Source organism: Moschus berezovskii, chromosome 10, assembly GCF_049115385.1.
Source record: "Moschus berezovskii isolate FMDL1 chromosome 10, NW_MosBer_1.0, whole genome shotgun sequence".
In the NCBI taxonomy this organism is placed as follows: Eukaryota; Metazoa; Chordata; class Mammalia; order Artiodactyla; family Moschidae; genus Moschus; species Moschus berezovskii.
The window spans coordinates 4,198,368-4,214,062 of NC_142469.1; the positions used below are offsets into that span (position 1 = coordinate 4,198,368).

At 38.9% G+C, this 15,695-nt stretch overlaps 1 protein-coding gene across 6 annotated transcripts in view; it reads left to right on the forward strand.

Moving 5' to 3' along the window:
* PHF3 (PHD finger protein 3) overlaps positions 1-5,342 on the forward strand; it is a 92,658-nt gene extending 87,316 nt beyond the window's left edge. For all 6 annotated transcript variants that reach the window (XM_055433593.2, XM_055433595.2, XM_055433594.2 and 3 more), the window contains 2 exons: positions 2,098-2,293; positions 2,506-5,342. In XM_055433593.2, the coding sequence (XP_055289568.2) occupies positions 2,098-2,293; positions 2,506-4,607 (2,298 nt within the window). In that variant the 3' untranslated portion in view covers positions 4,608-5,342. The remainder of the gene's footprint in view (positions 1-2,097; positions 2,294-2,505) is intronic.
* Positions 5,343-15,695: the final 10,353 nt, after the last annotated feature.

Here is a 15,695-nt window from a genome sequence, read left to right on the forward strand (position 1 = left end):
TTGTTAGATCATTCATGGATTGGGCTCTTCTGTCTGATTGTTTTTAAGACTGTGGCCCTTGGCAGTCAAGCAAAGTCAGAGCTGATTTATCAGCTCCAAGTGGGGAAAAAAAGAAGAATGGCTATTGAGTTGTTTTAAAAGCAAGACCTGGAATGTGCGGTTTTCTTTTTACTTTCTCTAACTGCCATTGGCAAGAGCTTATACGCTATTAGGCTGGGAAGTATGATCTCTGTTGGATGGCCATGTGCCCAACCGAAGGTTAAGAGGGCTGTCTAGTAGGAAATGAGGAGGATAGATATTGGGATATAGTTAATAGCCTTTACAGCAATATTTCTCTCTTTCTTTTCTCTCTATATCTTCTATCATTTCTTTAATTCATAGAACACTGCTACACAGGAATATTTAATCATTAGAAGAAATCATTTTTCTCTCCAAGGATGTTAATACTCAGCATGTTACAGACATTCAAAAAATAAATCTTGAATAAATGAACATTAATTTTTTTCTCTTATGATCAGAAGTCTTTAGTAAGGTTAGTAATAATTCAAAATGGATGCTCTTCAGCTGAAAATAATTTTTTTTCCAATATAGATTGTAGAATTTAAACTGATACAGTGTTAGAATACAGATAAAGCTTTGAAGCACTATATGAAAAGTCTTATTTATTTGCTTTCACATTCTTATGATAGTGGAAGTCAGGAAAGTGTTGGGAAGTATTACTCTCGGACATTTGGGGAATTGCTCTTCATCTGCCCCTTTATTACCACAAATACGGTATAGTGTGCCTCCATCTAGAACTGACCAAGACACTGTCACAGTTGCTGCCTCCAGATAAGGGCATTCGAGGTGACAGATCTAAGAGTTGGAGCCTTAGTCCACCTCACTTGCTCTCCTCCTAGGGTCTTGCATCAGTTTAGGCTTTGTGGTTGACCTGCTGCTGCTGCTGCTGCTAAGTCACTTCAGTCGTATCCGATTCTGTGCGAACCCATAGACGGCAACCCACCAGGCTCCCCTGTCTCTGGGATTCTCCAGGCAAGAGTACTGGAGTGGGGTGTCACTGCCTTCTCCGGTGGTTGACATGACTCTCCACTATTTGATTGTATCAGTTCAGTTCAGTTCAGTTCAGTCGCTCAGTCGTGTCCGACTCTCCGCGACCCCATGAATCACAGCACGCCAGGCCTCCCTGTCCATCACCAACTCCCGGAGTACACTCAAACTCATGTCCACAGAGTCGGTGATGCCATCCAGCCATCTCATTCTCCGTCGTCCCCTTCTCCTCCCACCCCCAACCTTTCCCAGCATCAGAGTCTTTTCCAGTGAGTCAACTCGTCGCATGAGGTGGCCAAAGTATTGCAGTTTCAGCTTTAGCATCAGTCCCTCCAATGAACATCCAGGATTGATCTCCTTTAGAATGGACTGGTTGGATCTCCTTGTATACTTTCATGAAAAAACATGTTTTTCATTCTACCAAATTAGCACCAAATTGGGGCTTTTTTTTTTTTTTAAATCTGAAACAAAGCCAAGAACTCAGAGGCAAGCAAATAAGTTTCTGAGTAAGCCAAATGATTTTATAAAATTTATGGCCTATGTGTATTTGAGGTCATTTCACTCAGCCGGCTTTATTCCTCGATTTGGTTCCTCGAAGTTGGAGTATCAGTGGACTTGTGCACTTCTCTAGAGGTGTTTGTACATAGTGGGGCAGTGGTGGTGGCTGCTATTAATTTGCAGTGTACTGAGAATATAGATGGCCCTCTGTAGAAGTTATAACATTGGAAATAGGACATAGTATAGATATCAAGACATGTGGCTTTAAATATCTTCTTTGCCCCTGATAAGTGTGTCACCTTGAACAAATTAATTACTTTAGGACAGAGTTTCCGTGAAACACTTTCAGATAAAACAGATCCACCTGTGGATCAGTAAAGATCTTTTCCTAAAAGTTTCCTTATAGTATTCATATCTCATTTAAGTTGGTAAGCCATGTTATTACTTGGTAAGTGTCAGAAAACTCAATTGATTATTATAATTGAAAATGGTATTTAAAACCAAGCTATTGTTTAGTTTATTATTTTTATTATTTGTTTTTTTCTTGAACAGGAAATTTGTGTGGTTCGCTTCACACCTGTGACTGAAGAAGATCAAATTTCTTATACTTTGCTGTTTGCATACTTCAGTAGCAGGAAGCGCTATGGAGTGGCCGCTAACAACATGAAGCAGGTCAAAGACATGTACCTCATCCCTCTGGGCGCTATGGATAAAATCCCACACCCTCTCGTGCCCTTTGATGGACCTGGTAAGTATCTATTTAATTAATAGAATATGAATGAAATGGGGTGAGAGGGCCCGAGTGGGAAAGTTGAGCCTGCTTTCCTTCTTGGGACTTGGCCCTCAGGATCTGCCCAGACAGGAACAGGCACCTGTTTAGGAGACTGTAGTAAGCAAAATTTTACTCTTTATTATCATGATTGAAAATGACTCTTGATTAATGTTTTTGATTCTGTACAGGCCTGGAATTGCATAGACCTAATCTGTTGCTGGGCTTGATTATTCGTCAGAGGCTGAAGCGGCAGCACAGTGCTGGTGCTGGTCGCACAGCTGAGGTATCAGAAAGTGCACCGGTGACAGTGCCACCTGACAAAAAAAGCAAGACAGAAGTGTCCACAGAGGGGGCAGCAGAGGAGGAGAACGGCTTTTTTAATTCTTTTACAACCGTATTGCACAAACAGAGAAATAAGCCTCAGCAAACTCTTCAGGAAGACCTTCCAACAGTCATTGAACCGTTATTGGAAGTCACCAAACAAGAACCACCAAAACCTTTAAGATTCCTTCCTGGGGTCTTAATTGGCTGGGAAAATCAACCATCTACTCTGGAATTGGCAAATAAACCTCTTCCTGTGGATGATATCCTTCAGAGCCTTTTGGGCACCACTGGTCAAACATACGAACAAGCTCAGTTAGGGACAGAACAAAACACTCTTAAAGAAATTCCATTTATAAATGAGCAAGCTAATCCAAAAGCAGGGACGATAGATACAGAAGAAGAAACTGATGGTGAAGCCAAGGAAGTGAAAGTTAAAGGAGATAACCCTTCAGAATTGACAGATAATGCAGTAGGAGGAGAAGAGGCGTCTGCACTGGGGGTCTCTTCCATTTCTGCTGGGCCTTTGACAAGTCTTAGTCTCAGAGGTAAACCACCAGATGTTTCTACAGAAGCATTCCTAACAAATTTATCAATTCAGTCAAAACAAGAGGACACTGTGGAGAGTAAAGAGAGAGTGTTAAAACAGCTGCTACAGGATCAAGAGAATAATTTGCAAGATAACAGGACTTCAAATACTAGTCCTCCCTGTAGGTCTAGTGTAGGGAGAGGAAACGTAGATGGTAACGTGAGTTGCAGTGAAAATGCTGTTACTAACACGACAAGGGCCCCGCAGTTTATCAACCTGAAGAGGGATCCTCGGCAAGCAGCTGGAAGAAATCAGCAGGTGACTGCTCCCGAAAACAGAGAAGGAGAAGGCTGCCGTCATGGAGAGAAGCCGCCGCTGCCTGGCCCATCGCACTTAACTGAGCAGAGCAGCGTGGAGGAGAAGATACCTTCTGTAGAGAAAAGCCCCTGTGTTCAACAGAGTGATGATTCAGGGGCTGTACAAGACTCACCATCGGTAGAAAACATACAGTCTTCTCAAGTGGAACAAGCAAAACCCTTACAGGAGATTTTAATGCAAAATATTGAAACTGTGCACCCATTTCGAAGAGGATCAGCAGCAACAGCATCTCATTTTGAGGTTGGAAACACATGTCAATCCGAATTTCCTTCTAAAAGCATCAGTTTCACTTCCAGAAGCACCAGCCCCAGAACAAGTGCAAACTTTTCACCCATAAGACCGCAGCAGCCCAGCCTTCAGCATCTCAAGTCTAGCCCACCTGGGTTTCCATTTCCAGGACCTCCTAATTTCCCCCCACAAAGCATGTTTGGATTTCCGCCACATTTGCCACCCCCATTACTTCCCCCTCCAGGCTTTGGCTTTGCCCCAAATCCCTTGGTTCCCTGGCCACCTGTTGTCCATCTGACCGGCCAGCCACAGCGTATGATGGGTCCTCTCTCACAAGCGTCAAGGTATCTGGGCCCACAGAATTTTTACCAAGTTAAAGACATTCGGAGGCCGGAACGGCGCCATAGTGACCCTTGGGGTAGGCAAGACCAGCAGCAACTGGACAGACCATTTAACAGGGGTAAGGGGGATCGTCAGAGGTTTTACAGTGACTCACACCACCTGAGAAGAGAGCGCCACGAGAAGGAGTGGGAGCAGGAACCCGAAAGGCACAGGCGCAGAGACAGAGCCCAGGACAAGGACAGAGACAGGAAGGGCAGGGACGAGGGGCATAAAGATAAAGAGCGGGCGCGGCTGCCTCACGGGGAGCGCGGGGCGGATGGCAGGGCGGGCAGGGAGAGCAAGAGTGCAGACAGGAAGCCCGACAAGCCGAAGGGTGAGGACCAGGAGAAGGACAAGGAGCGGGAGAAGAGTAAGCATAGAGAGGGCGAGAAGGACAGAGACAGGTACCACAAAGACAGGGACCACGCTGAGAGAGCTAAGAGCAAGAGGTAAAGCTGGCGGGCAGCTGCAGGGGTGTGTTTAATAACTGTTTGATGTCGTGTCTTTGAAACTTCATGACTGCCTGCTAGGATCGTGCCATCTTTTGAATTTTTAATATTGGTGGTTTGCAGAAGAATAAATTGTGTGTGTTGGTGCAGAGTGCTCTGTGCCAGTGCTCATCATCCCTTCTTCATACCAACAGCCCTAGTTACAGGAATTTAATATTTTTAAAAATTTACATTGCTGTATATTCAAAGATTTGTTTTATTAATATGCAATAAAGGCTTAGAAAATTTAGTTTTATTCCTTAATTGGTAAATATGGTTAACTGTGGAATATATTTACGACCTCTAGTGAATGTCCTTTCTATAATGACTAATTTGAGAGTAATGTGTACTCTGTAAGTTTGTTTTAAATTGCACTGTTTTTAAAGAAACTAGAGGAGCAACAAAAAGCCAAGCAACTTCATAATCAGATTATATTAAGAATTTCGTTCGGCAGTTTTTGACCAAGAATCAGAAGCCCAAGGAGTACATGTATTGCTTTTAATCTGCACTCACTGAAGGCGTTTATTATTGTGCTACAGCTTTGTGGTAGTCCATTATTTTCCTTTTCTTTTTGGCTCTTCAGAAACTTGAATACTTAAGCTTGTACATGATCTTGTGTTTTGCTATCCTTTTTACTGTAAAATGTAAATATTTTAAGGGATATTTTGATTCTAAATATGATAAAAGAATTTCTCACCTATTTTGTGTGTGTGATTTCAAATTCAGTAGTAAAAGAGTTTCTTCTTTGAGGCTTTAAATACCTTTAGATATTGTTTTTCTCTTACTCAACCAAGAGCATATAGGCTGAGTAAGATGAGGGGGAAAATTATTTCTTTATCTTAGATTATAGGCTATTGAGATAAATCATATAGTTCTAATGAGACTAGAATTTAGAGCTACTGCAGAAAAACTGCAACTGTAATCCAGTTTATAGGTATGTTTCTGAAAACGTGCACCAAATTTGATACACTGACTAATCATTTTAAGACCATAGAACTTTTATTTAAGAGAAACTTGTGAATCTCTCTGTAAAATGTGTAATTTGCCCTAGCTTGTTTGGGGAGTAAATAACTATAATGTTGTATGCTCATTTTTCTTGAAAGCACAGGTAGGCTATTATTAACCCAAACCTAAATTTATTTCCACTCTAAATTACATAAAACTGTATTGATTGCTTTAATTTAAAGTAGTGGCTACCAAATGATTTGGTCCCTTGAGACCAAAAAGAGAGAAAGAAAAGCCAGTATTTTTATTTACCTGTATTAGTGAAGAAAAATACTCATGACTTCACAAAATTAGGAAGATAAGTTTGTTTTCCTAAAAAGTTTACAGATAATGGGTTTTGAAACTGAATCAGCCTTTCTGTTTTTCACTGGAGAAAAAATGAGTGGAAATTCAAAACCAAATCATTTAGTCTAAGTTGCAGCAACTTGAAATCCCTTTTTTGGTCATCCTTATCCTCTGAAATTTACCATCATGTGGAGTTTGAAACAGGCTTCCCTGGTGACTCAGATGGTGATGAATCCACCTGCAGTGCAGGAGACCTGGGTTCATTCCCTGGGTTGGGAAGATCCCCTGGGGAAGGACATGGCAACCCACTCCAGTGTTCTTGCTTGGAGAATCACCATGGACTGAGGAGCCTGGTGGTCTATAGTCCATGGGGTTGCAAAGAGTTGGACACAACTGAGGGGCTGAGCACAGCATACAGCACAGGTTCTGAAAGGAGGATTTGTATTTAAATAAAAGTTTTATGTTTTGTTTTTTTTTTTGAATTTGCGCCTTTTGAAACTAGCTTGTTAGAAAACAAATAAGTGCAGATTAAAAAAAAACTAAGGTCAGTCAGCTTTTGCATCATTATGAAGAAACTGTTATTAGGTTTTACCAAAAAAAAAAAGCCCCAAACCAAAGAAAACTTAGGTTTTTTATTTCACATACAGTCATCCCTTGGTAATCAGTGGGGAACTGGTTCCTGGATCCCCCCACTGATACCAAAATCCATGGATGCTCAAGTCCCTTATATAAAAGGGCATAAATTTGCATATAACCTGTGTACTTATATACTTTAAATCATCTCTATCCAGATTACTTACAATTTTGTAAGTCTAATACAATGTAAATGTTATGTAAATAGTTGTAAATATGAGGCAAATGCTATGTAAATAGTTTCCGGTGTACAGTAAACTCAGGTTTTACTTTTTGGAATTTTCTGGAATTTTTTCCCCCATCTGAAAAGTGAAAATGAAGTCACTCAGCCGTGTCCGACTCTTTGTGACCCCATGGACACCAGGTTCCTCCATTCATGGGATTTTCTAGGCAAGAGTACTGGAGTGGGTTGGGGTTTCCTTCTGATGTTGAATTCAAAGATGAAAATCCACAGGTGTGGAAAATCAACCATTTGTATCTCAGTAAATGTGCTTTCAGTGACAAAACTGATTAGACAACAGGTTTCTTCTGCAAGATACAAGTAAAGAAGAATGGGTTAACCAACTGAGGAAAGCCTTTAAGTCAGTTTTTGATTACTCTTAGCAAATAGTTTTTATACATATAACTGGGAAATGTAAAATTCTTTGTTCATAGTAGAATCATGGTAGTTTCCATATAACTCTCTGTTAGTAATGACCATCCTCTGGGATTGCAGGGCTGCTGAATGCTGGAACCAGGTCTCTTAACCCCAGGGACTGACTACTGTGGAGAGTAAGTATGGGTATATTGAGTATTTTGAGGCTTTTGTGAGGAAACAAAGGGAAAATGAGAAAAGTTTCCAGTGAGGAGCAGTAGCTCCAAAACCATTCTCATGCTTTGTCTCACCTACCAACCTCCTTACACAAACTAGTGAAAGTCATCTGTCTGTTTCTCCTGTTTTAAGAAAAACTTGCTCTTTATAAACGATAGTTTATAAACAGTTAAGTAAAATGTACCAGGATGTCTCAGTGCTTACCAAGTCCACTCCTTGTAATCCTTGTGTCAGTAAGAAAGCCACCATGTACCCTCTGTGGGTCAGACCTCATGCTGAGTGCTTTATGTGAGCCTTGGTCAGCCTGCAAGGTGAAGACTTACCTTAGAGCTGAGGAAACTGGTACTCAGAAACTGGTACTGTCCCGAGGTTATATTGCATTTGTCAGAACTGGAATCCTAGCTCAGTTCTACTTTTTCTCCGAAGTCCAGTGGTGTGGTTGTGCTCTGAGGCTGGAGAACGGAAGAGGGACAGAAGCCTCATGAGCGCACTCGCCTTTCACAGCCCTTTTTCCTGCCATCTCATCTACCTGTGGACCACCCATGCCTCAGAGTGAGCAAGAAGACATGGGCAAAAGTCTGTGGGTTCTGTATAGATGTGCAAAGTTTGTATTCATTTCAAACCCTCATTTGCCAGTCCTCTTTTATTAGTTTCCTTTTGCTGCTGTGACAAATTATTACAAGCTTAGTGGCTTGAAATCACACAGATTTATCTTACACTTCTATGAAGTAAAGTATGATGGGTATCTGTGGTGTCAGAGGGTGCATTCCTTATCTGAAGGCTTTGAAAATAACTCATTTCCTTTCGTTTTCCATCTTCTGGAGGCCACCCACCTGCCTTGCTGCATGGCCCCCCTCTCCATCTTCCAAGTCAGTGACAGGAGCTTAAGTCTCTGCCATGTTTAGCCCTTCTTATTTCCTGTTCCTCTTTTAATGACCCTTGTCAGCACAGTGGGTCTATACACATAGTCCAGGACAGTCCTACTTTATGGTCCACTGATTGGCAACTTGAATTCCATCTGTGACCATAATTCTCCTTTCCCTGTGTAACCTTGCATATTTACAAGTTCCAGGGATTGAGATTTACAACTTTGAGGGCCATTATTTACATTATTAACTTGCTTAAATTGTAGTGAACGAGATCTTAATTACAAGTCTTTTGGAGTTATATCTCAGTCAGTTCAGTTCAGTTCAGTTGCTCAGTCGTGTCCGACTCTCCGCGACCCCATGAATCACAGCACGCCAAGTCTCCCTGTCCATCACCAACTTCCGGAGTACACTCAAAACTCATGTCCACCGAGTCGGTGATGCCATCCAGCCATCTCATTCTCTGTCGTCCCCTTCTCCTCCCGCCCCCAACCTTTCCCAGCATCAGAGTCTTTTCCAGTGAGTCAACTCGCCTCATGAGGTGACCAAAGTATTGCAGTTTCAGCTTTAGCATCAGTCCCTCCAACTAAGGCGATGTAAGTGCTTAAAAGTTAAGGAAAAATACAAACAGTAGAGAAGAAAATGGAGTGACAAGCTTCTTGAATATTAACATGTTTTTATATGTGTGATAACATAAAAGTCAATTGTTGATTATGTTTATTGCCCTTTGTGGTCTTTAGTAAGTGGCAACCTGACCTAGAGTTTTAGAGGGATCTGAGATGGATATAATGCAACTGATGTGTTCCTGCATTGAACTGTTTGCTTTAATAAGACCTGGTTCTTCATCAGCAAGCTCCTAGAATGCACAGAACTTGATTTATGCCCAGCCACTGTTAAACTGAGAACAGCTATATGTAACTTCACCAGGTAACAAGTAGTTTGTTTCCCAAAGCAAATCGTGAGGAAAATTGGTTACTACTACTATGAAGGTGCCAAACACCCTGATTCTTTGATTTGTTTCATAAAGAATTTCAATAATCGTGTAGAACAAGAGGGTACATGAATGTGTGAATTGAAACACAAAAATTATGTAAATAGCTAGAAGTGCAATTTCTTGGCTAAGGTATTTCAGCTTACTTTAAAAAATATTCTCATGTTTATATTCAACACTTTTGTTACAGAAGCATCATGCCATTTGTAGTAAAATCTGAAAGATTTTTATTAATTATTTTTATTTTGTGCTGGAAAAGCATGTCACATAGGAAATCATCCTCAACACTGTCATCAGTTTAGGATAGCAAAAACAAATAATGTTGATAATTTACCACATGAAATTTTGGATTTTAAGATGAAAAAATAACCATTTTGACCTATGAATTTTACCTACAGACTCTAGGTTGCAAGTTTCAGTCTTAACTTGTGCCTATTCTTCAGGCATTTGCTCAGTTCTTGGAATTCAGTGGTGAGCAGTACCCTATTCAGTGCTTTCAGTGAGGTGTAGAAGGCATCTGAATGTAAGATGCCAGCTGTGAGAAGCAGCTTTGAAGCAACAGTTCTCAAAGATAACTAGTTTCAAGACCCCTTTACACTCTTAACAATTATTGAGACCTCTAAAGAGCTTTTGTTTTTATGAATTGTCTGTACTTATCATATTAGAAATCAAAATTTTATCATGAGCACTTTTTTATTTTTTATCTTAATTGGAGGCTAATTGCTTTACAATGTTGTGGTAGTTTTTGCCATACATTGACATGAATCAGCCACGGGTGTACAGGTGTCCCTCATCCTGAACCCATTTCCCAACTCCCTCCGCATCCCATCCCTCTGGGTTGTCCCAGAATACCAGCTTTGAGTGCCCTAATTGTAAAAATAAATACTTGTTTGATGGTAATCTCATTCTATGCTAATAACATTTTATATAAAATAACTTCCAAGCTAAGTCAATTTAGTTAACAGAGTGATGGTTTCCATATTTGTACATCTCTAATATCTGACTTAAGACGCCTGGACTCTTTTCTTCTTTTAAGGTTTAGTAGTAATGTCATTTTGTTTGAAATATGATGAAGGTAATCTGACTTCCCACGGATTTGTTGTTGAGAAAGGAATCACTCTCTTTGTGGATCCCCTGAAAATATCTAGGGGGTCCTCAGGGGTCCTTCAACTGTACTTTGGGAAGTGACTCTTTAGAGAAAAACCGAATGTGAAAGGTGGTTTAGGCAAAGCCTTCATAACCTTCCTTGAACAACTTTCTTGCCTTTATGCATAAAATGTGTACCTTTAAAAGTCAACTATCAAAAAGAATTTTTAGAGCATTTGTGGTCTCAATAACTCCAAAGTTAAATGAAATAGTATGGACTAAAGCAAATTTAGGGCACAGTTTTTCAGCATATGTTGGAGTTGTGTGGTTTCTGTTAAAAAACAAAACCTTTGAATCAATGCATTGACATTCTGCAGTTTTGCCTTACATTATATTTTGCTCACACACTTTGTAATGTTGATGGGAATAGTATGTTTGGGGGCATTTATATCTCATCAAATGACACGATAGTTCTTAACTTTTGTTCTGGAGCTTTTGTAAACTAAGCTTTCTGATTGCACTACAGGTGCAAAAGTAAGTAAAAAATCTCAGATTCTGCAGTGATATACTGTTCACCTAGCTTCTTTGTATAGACTGGAATCTGAACAGGCAGATTTTGCTTTTTAATAGCATTGTGTATCAATCTTATGTGTGTAAAATCTTTTCTCCATTTAATAGATAATTATAGATTTTTTCTTTTCAACTTTACACATGCTCCTTATTACTAAGATTTTTTTCTTCCTTACTGTCCTGACCTGTTAGTGTTTTCTGTCAGTCATGTATTGTCAGGTGGTTTTTTTGGTGGCAAAATTGTTGTAAATCCCAAACTGAAAATGTTAAGTAGAAACAGCAATAATAACTACCTCCCAGTCTAAATGGAGGGGGGTGCAAATGTTGTTCACAATTATGTTAGTAACAGATGTTTGGGCAAAATGGACTTCCTCAGTTATGGTTTTAAAGGTACTGATATCAGGACAAAAATTTTCAATAACATTATTCAGAACCTGTTTTAAGCTCAATTTGGAGACCTGTAGAATTGAATAGTTAAGTTTAAATGAAGTTTAACTTAAAAATTTGATCAGTTATATAAGTACATGGCTTAAAATGTAAAGATATTCTACAAGGTTTATAAAGAAAACCCAACAATGTTAGCACTGCTCTCCAGAGGTAACTGCTTTCAAATCTGTTAGATGTTTCTTAGGCTATTTGCCTTTATATTTGTTAGTGACATGTATATGCTATTTTTTTTTTTCTTAACTAATATCTCTTGATAATTTGCTGGGGAAGACAAGGATTTAACCTTTACCAGCCAACTCTCCTTCCCCCCATTTTCCACCTCCCCACAATCACTCAGTGGTTTTTGGCTTACTTAGGTCCATATTCAAATTTCACATTATTTCAATTTAACTATTCATAGCTGAGCCATGTAATAGACTATGATATTTCCTTCCTTAATAATTTTAATTTTTCCTTTGGTTAATACCTTTTACCTTTTTCGTATTTTCTTTGTATCACTAATTTATTCTCACCTAAATTTCATTTAGAAACAATTTACAGATGAATAAACACTAATGGAGTGAAAACCAGGACTCAGATAAATTGGGTGTCAGATAAAGTGACCAAAGTCTTTTCTTCAGCTATATTTTATAAGCTTATATAAAAATAACTGTTAACATTTAAACTATTTGAGGTAATAGTGAACAGTTGATTTCCAGTAAACAGTATGCCAGAGAAATAACTATGACTACATTTATATATATATATTTTTATATACTTAAATTACTGATTTGTTAACCTAATCTTCATCAGCATTACAAACATTGTATCCTTGTGATTTAATTAACTCAATTTTTTTTTGTATCCTGAAAAAATACATCTTTAATTTTGCCAGCAAAATTTCTTTAAAAAATCTCTTGAGTAACAATATTTACCTTTTGGCCATACAAAGCCTCCTAGATAACAAATACCTTCATAGTTTAGAGCAACACATTTTTTATTTGGATCATTATCCTCAGAATTAGGCTGTTATCTAGGTAGGCTTTAATAAGAGTCTGATTTTGAATTATAATTAAATGGTGCCATTTATTACCACAGAATGTTCCGTTGCTATAAATCATAGATACAGAGATACTTTCTCCTAAGGTAACTGCTGTTATCACAAGGTCTGATTGTGGAGGCCAATTGCCAGAAAGCCATTTTCTTCATTTTGAGCTTTTCCTATCCATACAATTAAACCTTCAGTTTCAGTATTACCAAAATTTAAGGATATAGCAGTGAACTGAAGATTTCTCATTCTGTAAACTGGATCAATGTATTTAATGTAAAGATTAGCCATGAATTTTTCAGTTGAAAGGAAGTATTGTTTTCACAATACCTTCCCACCCAACCCAGAGCACAAACAACTGTAAGAAAATAATTGGTCAGGTATAGAGATTGGTGGAGACAAAGATTATTCAAACAGTACAGACTGGTCACGTGTTTCCAGCCCAATGTAGCAAGCAGCTGCAAGAAAATGTGCCATTTACTATACATTTACCCCTATTTTTGCACACATTGTATCCACAGGTTGTCCCATCACAGTCACCTACATTTGAACCACCTTTTGCTCCTAATTAAGCTAATTGTAATTCTTGATTATTTATAATAACTTCCCGGACGCAGCCTTGAAAACCTATGGGTTTATTCGCTGTTGCCATGGGATTTACAGGATTTAAGGGTGGTGCTTCAATGTAGAAATCAGTATGTGTCCAGGGGGCTCTTTTTAGTCTTGATGTTTTCTGTTACATTTATCCCATCCAAATCTGGGTAGCTTTCTGCACCATCCCTTCCTGCTTTAATCACATGCCAAGTACTTCTATTAATAGTACTTTTTGGAGAGTTTCTAGAAGGATAGTTCTGTCACCAAGATTGTAGCTGATTTGAACAGAACCATTTACTAAAGAGATACATAAAAAGTCACCTCCTTCACTTCATCCGAGCAGTTCTTCAGAGTGATTTCAGAGTCCTGGCTCCCAGGTTTGAAGGCCTCAGAAAATCCATCAAATAAAAGTGGAGAAATAAAGAAAAAATATTAAAATAGTTACTCTAATTAAAACTCTTGCCCTTTTTTTGGGGGGGGGGGAGTTAAGATTACAAATTTTGATCACAATTATGTTTTTTCTTCATGTTTGGATCAAAATATATCTATACATTCATACACATCCTGTATTCTTTTGTTACAGAGTTGGTCAGATATCCCCATTTTTAAATGTTTCACAGTGAAGGAGTATATTGTGGTACCAAGTTAAAATGAGGTTTTTCTTTTAACTAGTTGAGAGTGAATGTGTAAAGAAATAAATTGGATGCTTTATTCCAAGGCACTGATGCTTTTTTTTATAAACTTGTGGGTGAGGGGGGATAAGTGACTGGAAAAAATGCACAAACTAAAAGGTGAGAATTCTGTTTTATTTGATGGATTTTCTGAGGAATTGAAACCTGGGAGCCAGGACTCTGAAATTACTCTGAAGGACTGTTCTGATAGAGTGAGGGGGCCAGCCAGGATGTAATCAACGAAGACCAGGTAGTCAGAACATCAGAAGAGTACTGTTAAAAAAACGTCACGACATCTCAAGGAAATAAGTGCTTTTCTGTATATGGGACGATGTCTGGGCTCACTGAAATCATTACTTTGATACACATGTCAGCTGTCTGGGACCAGTATCCTGTTATCCTGTCCTCATCCTGAGTCTTCAGCATGCACTGTTGGTTCAGGGGCGGGAGGTGTGGTGGTGGTGGTGGCAGCTGCATCAACTGATGGCTAGGTGGTGGGTATCCTGTTCCCTCAGGGCTCGCCTAGGGAGGCTGTTGTGTAATGGCTGGATGGTTGCAACATCCTAGGTAGCAGCATTTCTCCTTCACATAAGTGAGCAGTTGGTGGTGCTATGAAAATCCTGTATCTTGGGCTTTCCCGAAGTTTCAGCCATGCTCTTGGCATCAAGTTCTATCTACAAGTACACAAATCTCTAGTTGAACTCTATGCTTGGATTATTTTAAAGGTACCTCAAGCTCCAAAGTTTCTCTCAATTTGTGAACTTCCTTCCATACACCTGGTCTTTCTAAACTCAGTCCATCCATTTTTCAAATTCTAAGTGTGATCATGGGTCTATATAATCAAATGGATTTTACTAGCATTTTGTTCACTGTAAACATCTTTGTTCTGTTCACTTCTCTCCTGCCACTTTAAGTTTACTATCCTCTCTGGCTTAATTTTTTTGTATTTTATTGTTTGCTCATTTCAAAGTATTAAATCTTTAGCAGAAACAAGATAAACAAGGTTTATCTTTTAAAAACTTTTTTCCAAAATTAGAGATCTAAAGTCAACTAGGGTAATTTTTATCATTTTGTTGTAAAATTTTGTACTATTTCAAATCGTTCAAATCATTGAACTCTAAAAGAGAAACAGAAACCTTGTTAAAAATTAAGAATTTGTTTTTCACCATATGAAAACCTAACTAGCTGCTGATGTGGATTTTGACTTTGTGTATTAAGTATTTGGGCATTTTAACTAATAGATCTTAGCAGAGGATCAACTAGAAGCCGTGGTTAATGTTTACATCAGACAACTCTTAGAGAAGGTGAAAGTACAGGGCAGTCACCTATATTTTATACAAACTTAAAACAATGAAACATACTTTGCTGCTGCTGCTTAGTCGCTTCAGTCATGTTTGACTGTGTGACCCTATGGACTGCAGTATGCCAGGCTCCTCTGTCCTCAGGATTCTCCAGGCAAGAGTACTGGAGTGGATTGCCATACCCTCCTCCAGGGGATCTTCCTGACCCAGGGATCGAACCTGGGTCTCCTGCATTGTAGGCAGCTTCTTTACCGCTGAGCCACCAGGGAAGCCTGAAACATTTTACCACCTGATTATTAATAAGTTTATGTTCTTCATCTGATAATTACCTTCAAGTTAATCCAAGCCTGAGAATGTAGATATAGATTTAATATTTTAAGGTTTTCATGAATTCCTTACTTGTCAAATGCAGCACCAATTATGACATGAAACTGATAAATGTCTTTTCATCTTTGTAAATAGTGTCTAATGGACTGAAAAAGGAAAATCTTGACTGTTATGAACTGAAATGCAAAGCCATTTAATAACAGAAGTAAGAAGATGTGCTTTTTTTTTCTGTTACTGTAAATGAGTTTTTATTTTATATACATAAACATAACTATGTATCTATCTCCTGGAGCTTGCTCAAACTCCTGTCCATTGAATCAGTGATGCCATCCAACCATCTCATCTTCTATCATCCCCTTCTCCTGTCTTCAATATTTCCCAACATCAGAGTCTTATCCAGTGAGTCAACTCTTCGCATTAGGTGGCCAAAGTATTGGAG